This window comes from Triticum aestivum, chromosome 1A (assembly GCF_018294505.1).
Source record: "Triticum aestivum cultivar Chinese Spring chromosome 1A, IWGSC CS RefSeq v2.1, whole genome shotgun sequence".
Classification (NCBI taxonomy): Eukaryota; Viridiplantae; Streptophyta; class Magnoliopsida; order Poales; family Poaceae; genus Triticum; species Triticum aestivum.
Genome location: NC_057794.1, coordinates 541510265 through 541520099, shown reverse-complemented (window position 1 = coordinate 541520099; position 9835 = coordinate 541510265). Strand labels below are relative to the sequence as shown.

Sequence of the window (9835 nt, the reverse complement as noted above, 5' to 3'; positions counted from 1 at the left end):
GCCCCTTCTCCCCCCTAATTCCAATCATAAATCGCCAGCTGTCTAATCACGTAAGATTACGTTAATTTTGTTCATAGATGTAGCATTGCTCTTTTAAGAGCCCTCCCTTTTATTTTCTCGGGTAAGGAAAACAGAGATTACTGGTAATGGTTCAAGCACATTGATGAACGATCTTGAGCTAGTTGAGGCCACAACTCATCCATATTGGAAGCTTCTCACTTGGCAGCGGCTACAGTTTCCAAGTGCCTAGAGATCGCTGGCGAACATATTTGTCTTTTTTTTGTAAAAGACAGGTGAAATGTATATCGCCTACAAATTATTTCTCTAGAAGGAGTTCAACGTAGCCTGGATTACATTTCCACTTTTCGCCTTCACCCTCACATTCTAAACCCACCAATAGTTCATAGAGGAACAGGCCGAATAGATCAACACAGGTGGAGATCTGTCAGTTAAATGTTCAAAGCAGGATTTGTTAATGATTTTCCTTCTGTATCCCTGTTTTATTCGACGCAAATATTTACATTCTTTTATTACTCCTGATAGCATCAGCCACACTCCCAAACTGCAAAATATGTACACCTGAACACACGCAAGTAACTAGCCACTGTTACTGAAAACACACAACACAGAAGTGATCACATCACCTTACTACAAGCACCTTCTGACTGATTATGAGCAAGGGAACTACTAAAAAGCCAGCACACCCCACCTTCACCTAAACTCTGTACCCTAGGCAAGCTCATCGACGCGCCAGGAGCATCGCAAGCTGTACTATGTGCAGAAGCCAGTGGCCATCAGAAAAGACACCACCTGATCATTGCTGGGGGTTCATTCATCATCAACACGGCAGGATAGAATCTCGGGTTTCTTCAGCCAGTATTGCGCAAGCCTCTGCCGCGCATACTCCATGTAGTCGAAGTCGATATCGTTGACGTGTTCCTGCACACATGATGTAGGTTTCGATTAGATCGAATGGAAATGGTGTTCATGGTCAGTGGAGAGGATCAGTGACAGAGATCATGCAAATGAGCCCACCGAAATTATTCCCCAGAGGCCCCAGACGAGATGGCTGGCGAGTGTGTACTTCTCAATGTTATTCATCAGATCCTTGATCTTTTCTGCGTCAGGCTCCTCACCTTCAACAGATGGCACAATCAGGCAATGGTGTGAAACAAATAGCTCTAGAAAATCTGCATCTGCGGAACAAGAGGTTAATGACAAGGTTTCTGCTTACCTGAAGAGCTCAGGTAGGTCTGCACAAACCTCTTCCGCTCATCGACATCTGTTGCAGCAGGAGTAGTAAGCGACAGTAAATAGACAGTGTAAGTTGATCAAAGTATCTAAAGATGGAAATTAACAGTGCGCAAAAAGCAGTAGCTTCGACAAATAACCGCCATGCAACATACCTGGATATTTTGTGTAGTCCAGTACGTGAGGCTCTTCTGAATGGTAGTCCGCAGCCATCTCGCAGAAATGGTTTGCGATATCAAAAGCAATTGGGTTAAAGCTTGCATACTCGTAGTCCTGTAAAGGTGTGAAGAGAGGCAGTAAGACGGGGACAATATATTTCAACCTTTGCTATGCTACAAATGGATAGTTTTAGTATGCAAATGAGATGGTTAATTGTAACACAAACCAAAGTTTCAAGTTCAGAGATAGGCATGGCAGTCAGGATAACATGGAGGTTACTATGGAAATAAAGAATCAATCCTTCCTTGATATAGTGTGTTGTCTGAGAAACAGAAATTTACTACTCTTTGACTGTACCAGCAAGGGCAGCATAATGACACCGCAACCTGACGAATGAACAGAACTAAATGACTCAAACATACGCTTGGTTGCAATAACTTACAATGATGGTCAGTGCTTTGGTCTCTTCATCAATCATGATATTGCCATACTGGAGATCATTGTGGCAAAATCCTATGCACTGGTCTTCCCCCGAAAATTCACTCTCCAATGCATTGATCTCCTTCTCCAGGCTATCCAAACGGAACTCTTTGGCTTCGTCAGAGGGGCAGACGCTCTTGGCAGTTTTGAGCCAGTTCCTATGAAAGATGAAGATACGTATTTTCCAGTTAGTACTTAACTTTCATTATATGTTTAGTTCTAGAAACTGTGTAAATACAACGATAACTGACTAAATGAGATTAAAGAAAGATAATTGTGTAACTGAAGCTTCCGCAATACCTCAATCTATCCCACATGAGGACACGTTTTGGACCTGGCATGTCAAGGTGGTGGAACTCCCTCAATTTGGATGCTATAATAGCTGAAATCTCTGGATCACGCAGGTCAACAGCTGAAAGTGTCTGACAGGAATATTTTCATCAGTTTTTTCTGTATATTTCTTCATTCTGCTAACATATCTCCTGTCAAAGCAAATCTGGTGTCTTAATGCAACATATATCCTGCACGTTTCTGTTTCATTTAAAAGAAATAAAGGAAGCGGAATATGATTCCGTTGAAAAATGATGGGAACTAATGGTGAATAAAGAGTGATATTCCCACCCTAAGTATTCCTTCTAAACTAATCTCCCCCTTCTAAGGTACTTTATTTTGAAGATGATTCCCTCCATGTCATGTCACAGTACTCGTCTATCCTGCTTAGTCCAAGTCAATCATCTTCTTGTCCCTCATTTATTCAGAAGATATTTTCAGTTGAACATTTTGACTTAGTCATGTCAAGTAATTCAGCTGGTACATAGCTAATTATATAAACTAAAATGACCCTCTACAATACACAGTACATCGGAATATGATAAATTTGAAGTGTTGAATTAGAAAACAGATTACAGTACAGCTATTAGATATCCTCAAGAAGCAGAAATTTCCGATAATAACACCACAGAAATAATACATCTACTACTACCTCCGTTCCTAAATATATGATGTTTTGGCAGTTCAATTCTACTGTCAAAACGTCGTATATCTAGGAACGGAGGTAGTAGATAATATCTTCAAGAATCAGAAGTGTCCAATGATGGCAATAGCACGGAAATAATACAACTGTTCGATATTATCTTCAAGAAGCAGAAGTGTCCAATGATGGCAACAGCACGGAAATAATACAACTACTAGATAATATCGTCAAGGATCAGAAGTGTCCAATAATGAGAAATTTGAAGCGTTGAATTAGATATCTTGAAGCAGCATAAGTATATATCCAATAATGACAACAGCATGGAAATAATACAGCATAAAAATCTTGGAAGGAGCAGAAATGTCAAACGATGACAACAACCAAAGTAGCCTGATAAGTTAAGAGCAAGTACATATTTACAAGTCATACGATTTCTGCCACAAGTCTCTCATAAGCTAGAAAAAAGGCAATTAAAAAGCACAGCACGCATGTACAGTGATATGCAATTTAGTCAACAACGAGATAACATAAACAATGTTAACCCGTATTGAATTGGCCATTCACCGACGACTTGAAGAACATCTTGGATAAGTTTCTAAGGGTCAAACGATTGAAATTGCAGGCAATAATACAATCCACACCGTCGGTGGATGAAGAATTATGGCACCTCAATAGTCAATACAGTAAACAATTCGTCGCTATCTGATACTGTGCATGATGACATTATATCAGGGGGGCTAAATGGTGTAATAACAGAACAGATTTCTTCGTCCTTATCCCTCCAAATACGTAAATAAAGCTTCCTTTGGGAAAGGAATCAGGAAAGGTTGTTAGCCTGGCAAATAACGGAGGACGTTTTCCTCTGAAAAGAGCGGAGGGCGTGAGAAACGAGAGCGGTCCTCGGAGAGGACGGCAGGATCGATCGAACGGGACAAGAAACGGAACGAGACGTACAGAAGAAATTAAAGAAAAAAAAAGGGGGAAATAATGAGAGCGATGGATGGAGGGAAGGCGCACCCTGGCGTGGATGAACTCCTCGACGCGGCCGGTGGGGAAGCGGCCGAGGAGGCGCGGGCCGTGGCCGTGGCGGGACATGCACTCGAACGTGCGCACCTCGTCCTCCCGGTCGAAGAAGACCTCCACGCCCTCGCCGTACACCCGCATCAGCACCTTCCGGTACTCGCCCTCCCCCTTCTCCTCGCCGCCGCCCGCGCCGCCGCCGGTGAGCCAGCGCACCTGGTACACCTCGTTAGTCATGGCGCCCTTGAGCGGCACCACCTCCAGCGCGCGGCAGTCGGCCACGTCCGCCCACTCCGCCGCCAGCTCGTGCAGCAGCCCCCGCGCCTCCTTCGGGAGCCCCGCCGGCGCCGCCGCCGCCACCGCCGATGCCGCGGCCGTCTCCGCCAGGCTCTGGCCCTCGCTCGCCACCATATCCACCTAGGCCGCAAGGAATCTTCCGTCCAGAAATGGGAGGGAGGGATCTGCGTGCTCCGCGCGCGCGCGTGTGGTTCTCGATCGGCTTCCACGCGGATCCAGGAAGGGCCCCGCGTATAAGTAGACGGTTCGTTTTGCCCGCGGCGCTTTTGCAGATTCGCCCTCCACAGGTGGGCGCCGTTTTGAAGAGGCCCCCTCTCGTCTTTGTCCACAAGTGAACCACTAGTCAAACTCAGATCCCGTTTTCTTTCCTATATGGAAAAAAGGAAAATGGTTGTGTTTTTCATTTATAAGAAAGCGACATGACACGATGGAATCTCATTCGCGAAATGTATATACATGGTCAAATTTGCATCCACTGCACCACACACTTGATTCGCGTTGAAATTGGTGCGAAGACATCACCGTCGATCTCACTCTTGCCCCGTCCTTCCATCAACATAACAAGATTGGTCGAAAGAGAACTACAACATCTAGTGCCTGTAGTCATCTCTAGATGGTCCATGGATTTGACTGTACTGCCATGAATGATTAAGAATAGAACATAAGTTTCCCCAACAGAGAAAAACATTTACCAAGATCATAAGTTCATAATCCATTTGTAAGAGCGGATAAGCTTTATTATTAGCCCCGCCGACCGATCAAGGCGGACATGCATGTACGAGTGTTTGGTAAATTTGTTTTTTTTCCTAGGGCGCTAACAATTATCGTCTGGCCAAAGATCGAAGAGCACCTAGACAGAGGATTACATCGATCAAATACCTCTCAGCATGGAGAAGCTTGTTTAGAGTCAAGGAAAACAGCTAAGGCCTCCTTTGATTTGGAGGAATTTCATAGGAATTTCAGAGGATAGGATTCGTATAGGATTTTTTTTCCTTTAGAGCCCTTTGATTCATAGAAATGGATTGCTATTCCTACATAGGATTGGTTCCTATCCTTCACATTTCATAGGAAAATAAAAATGAGCTTAGACTCAATGAAAAAAATTCTTTGGTGTCAACCAAATGGCATCTCATTTCCTATTTCTACTCATAGGATTTGAGATACATGTCATCTTATTTCTTACAAAATTCCTATTCCTACGATAATCCTATCCTATGAACCACATGTGTCGCATCATTCATTCATTTGAATGTATATCCTGTCTAAGATTCGCAATTGACAGGTCCCCAACCAAGTAAGATTCCCGTCTCCATGCATGTACCAACTGTGCCATGATGCGACTACTTAACATTGACCCTTCTGCAGCAATTTTTCTCATAACCAGAGGGTGTCCGCGCAAAAACACCGGTCCTTGCTGTCATCTGGTCCCACTTGGTGGTGCCTACAGGCTGACAGCCTGCCGAGCACATGGTGCCACAAGGTACTGCCACCTAGGCAGGGACCCCATGTGGGCTCTGGTGAGATCATCGACGAACCTGAGGCCCGTTTTGGCCCAGGAGATAACTAGGAGTACTCTGTGTAGGTAGACCTATTTTTTGTCTCAAAAAAAAAAACGTAGGTAGACCCATTCCTGCCTCCGGGCTCGCGTTTCATCAGGAAGGATATAGAAAAGCAAGAACTGTATTTTTTTTAGATGAAAGCAAGAACTGTTTCTACTTTAGAATAAACCACAAGCTAATTATTCCCTGAGCCAACTTGTACAACAGAGAAAGGGAACTGAAACTGGGGCAAAGAGCGCACGCAATTAAAACAGGAACTGAGATCAACAAAAGAACAGGAACTGAGATTTAAAAAAAAAAACAGGAACTGAGATCAACAGATAAAAATATAACGCATTTCGCTCCATCAGTAACTCAAGGAACAGACAGAGACATCACGCATTCTGCTCCTTCCGTATGCCTGTCATCCCGAAACACATGTTTCTTTCGCAGTTCATCATACATCCGGAAAAGATCGAATCTGCAAATGCAGGATAGTTTAAACTGACAAACTGCTCATTTCGCATACCGCTCAGGCTGACTATTAGCCAGTAAACAGGTTGTAGGTAGCTGTCAAACAGAAACCTGGAAAGCCATGCCGCTGTAGAATATCAGCGGTCAGCATGGCAATTGACGTGCTGAGAATTCAGAATTTCACACCTGTCGCCCTGTGAGACTGTCCTCTGAAACTAGACTCTGTCTTCAATCACCCACCAGCTTTGCCTTACAGACTCTTGTAGCACGAACAAAAAATCCACTCTTGCAATCCGGTGCTCCCCACCGTGTCATGTAGTAACAGCTTCTGACAGCAGCTTGATGTACCAGTTCTCACTGCCCTGCCTCGCCTACATGAGGATGAACACAGCTACCGAAAGGACCAAGGACGCGGCCAAAACTCTCAGTGGCACCACCCTTTCCGAAGCGCTCAGAATCTGCACCGGGAACACGCATCCTCCCTGAGACGCATTCGTCGTCACGATCTTCGCGAGGCCTCCGAAAGAGCACGCCCTGACGTCCTGATCCATGGTCTGGAAATACATGTTGAACGCGTACGATATGTTGCCGTCATGGCTGAGGCCGTTGCACGAGCACCCGTACCCCAGCGCCGTGCAGTCTGCGTTCGAGCACGCGTAGTTCACGGAGGCTGGCAGCTCTCTGTACCTATCCTTCAAGTCCTTGTCGAACACGCACCACTGCGATGGCAGGTACTGCACCCCTTGGACCCCGAGCAGGTACCTGTCCTGGCCATTCCCACTGAGGTCCATGGGGAACTTTGGCTTCCCGTCGTAGGTGAAGAGTCCCCAGTGGCGCTCGAAGCGCCCGGGCAGCACGCTCTTCTGGTTCTCGTCAATCAGCGCGAACAGGTAGGCGTCCATGTGACCAGGCCTCAGAGGTGTCCCGACATTTTTGGCCATCTTCTTCAGAAAACCATCGTAGAACTTCTGTGCATACTTGACGTTGGCGCGCTTGTCGCCGTCTGTTGGCCAGCCGATCTCGCCGACTATGATCTTCATGTCGGGCACGCCGGCCTTCCTTAGCGACCAAACAAGGGTGTCGAAGTTGGCGTCGAACACGTTGGTGTATACCAGCCCTTTGTCAAAGACTGGCTTGCTACCACCATCAAAGAAGGAGAAGTTCAGAGGGAAGTTTGCATTCTGATAGAGGCTCAGATACGGGTAGATGTTGACAACAAAAGGGGCATCGTTCCTATGGAGGAAATTGACAATGGAAACCATGAGGGTGTTGATATCCTTGCGGAAACTCCCAGCAGATGGCACTGGTGTTTTCTCTGGCGAGTTGTAGACGTCAGCGTTCAAGGGAACAACAGCCTTGACCATTACGCCAGCCTCATCTAGAGCTCTTTGCATGTTCTTGAGCGCAGGAAAGGTAATGTTGATGAAGCTGCCATTGTAGCTCCTCAGAAATGGTTCATTGCCAACAGCCACATACCTGAACAAAACCAATGGATGTAACCAGAGTATCACACAAGAACTAAGATGAAAAGTTGCAAATAAATAGGTGGAATTAATAAAAACATGCACAACATGTCCATCGAACTCAAATAAATGTTTCAGACATACACTGTTAAGTCATGAGTCATTGAGGAACTGAATACGAAAGTGACTATTCACGAGTCACGGCGCATCTGGCCTAGTGCAAAAGATACAAAGATTTGTCTAGTTTTTTTTTTCTTAAGCATCATCTTAGAGGAAAATACATAAGGCTGCAGTAGAAATGTAGTAAGACACTACTAGTAGCACACATGAGAACATTGTGACAGTGGCACTTGCAGAGCTCACTAGCTTAACATGACGGCTGCAGCTACACCAAAAGCACTATATGCTTCTCACTACAAAACTAACTGAGCTATAATCTAAACTTCTGAAGTCCCTGAATTCTAGAAATGGTCCAGCAGTACCAAATTATGGTGCAACCTAGCTAATCCCTAGCTGTTACTCCATGCCATCACCAATAAAATACACGCAAGCTATCATAGTAAAATTTCTCATGCGTATGTAGGATGTAATAAACAGTAAAAATCACGTAATACTCCATTTTGACTATCGCTGGTAATCTACAATTACAAACATTCGAATGATATGGCACTTGATCAGCCCAGTCCCGTGTTTACTCATTCGACGTTTTGAATAAGCTTTCACAACAATCGATCTAGTAGTGTAAATATACATTGAATATAAATACACTGAAGCACATAAACAGCATAAGCACAGGAAGCACTAGATATACCCTCCCAGTCCCAGTGTCCAGATTTATAATGCCATGTCTTATGGCTGACAGACACTGCTTCAAGCACATAGTATACTTGATCCTGCACGTCGAACCATATACGTACTATCTTACATGACAAATCAGCATAGAGAGCATTGCACAACCAAAACAAACAAATAAAAACATGGTAGCAAAACATATAGTGAGAATTGCCATCTACCAGTCCTATGTGACTGAACCAAACATGCACAGCTTTCTTGCGCCATCATCATTTTTTTTTTGAATTTTCATCATCAACTAATTAACACCCTCTGTGACGGTGCATTAACATAGGCATAAGCTGCACTACAACTTGTTCATGCCGCCTCTTTGAACTATAAAACTCTGCACTAGTACTTTGGCATGGTGTCAGACTTTGTACATAAGTACATGACCCGTATGAGGAGTAGTTATCTCGATTGTGCAGTCACGAACATACAGAGCATTGCATGATTAAGACAACTAAATAAAAACACGGTAGAAAAACATATAGATAGAATTGCCATCCACCAGTCCCATGTCACTGAACCAACATGCACAGCATTTTTGCCATCATCAACGAATTAACACCCTCTATGACTGTGAACAACCATAAGGCATAAGCTGCACTACAACTTCCTCATGCTGACTGTCCGAACTATCAAGTACTGCTGCAATATTACTCTCAACACGGTATCAGGCTTTCAACATCATAAGTACATGATGACCCGTATGAAGAGTAGTTAACTCGATTGTGCAGTCACGAACATATATATGATGCACTTGCCTTAACACATATCTCCAGAAGGGACCTGAATCGAGCAACAACCAGCACAAGCATGGCATCAATTCCGCATGAACCAAAACACACAACACATACCCAAATCGAGCACTTCGCAATCCCCACTCCACGCAACTCCACGCCCTGGCGCGACATTCCGTCAAACATTTCCTATGCGCGCAAACGAACCACATACACACATTTCGGACACGCAACTCCACCGACCGAAAGTCGCTCCAGGAGCATGCGCGCGTGACACACCCACCGAACAGGGCACGCCACGGACGGAGAGCGCGCGCGTGAGGTAACTACTAACTAACACAAGGGGGAGGCGGCGGTGCGTACCTGACATCGACGCCGGCGTCGAGGTTGCGGGTGACGTTGTCGCGGACCCAGTCGCGGGCGCGGCGGGGGTCGCGGGTGAGGGAGGCGAGGTGGTCGTTGGGGACGGCGAGCATGGCCTGGATGCCGGAGCCGGCGAGCGCGGAGACGGTCCAGGGGTCGGCGTCGAACAGCTTGACCCGGTCGACGCCGTTGGCCGCCAGCATGCGGACCACCGCCGCCGGGTGCATCGGGTGCGACATCATC

At 45.6% G+C, this 9835-nt stretch overlaps 2 protein-coding genes across 2 annotated transcripts; both read right to left on the bottom strand.

Annotated features, from left to right (window-relative positions):
• Positions 1-449: 449 nt before the first annotated feature.
• Positions 450-4402, bottom strand: LOC123064776 (probable choline kinase 2). Its single transcript, XM_044488175.1, has 7 exons — positions 3881-4402; positions 2191-2312; positions 1853-2048; positions 1407-1524; positions 1235-1282; positions 1036-1136; positions 450-939 (listed from the first exon to the last, which is right to left on the bottom strand). Exons 1-7 carry the CDS (start codon positions 4292-4294, stop codon positions 829-831), a joined length of 1110 nt encoding a protein of 369 aa, XP_044344110.1. The 5' UTR covers positions 4295-4402; the 3' UTR covers positions 450-828.
• A 1656-nt stretch (positions 4403-6058) lies between these two features.
• Positions 6059-9831, bottom strand: LOC123064765 (glucan endo-1,3-beta-glucosidase 8). The gene is made up of 2 exons (XM_044488167.1): positions 9593-9831; positions 6059-7668 (listed from the first exon to the last, which is right to left on the bottom strand). Exons 1-2 carry the CDS (start codon positions 9829-9831, stop codon positions 6564-6566), a joined length of 1344 nt encoding a protein of 447 aa, XP_044344102.1. The 3' UTR covers positions 6059-6563.
• Positions 9832-9835: the final 4 nt, after the last annotated feature.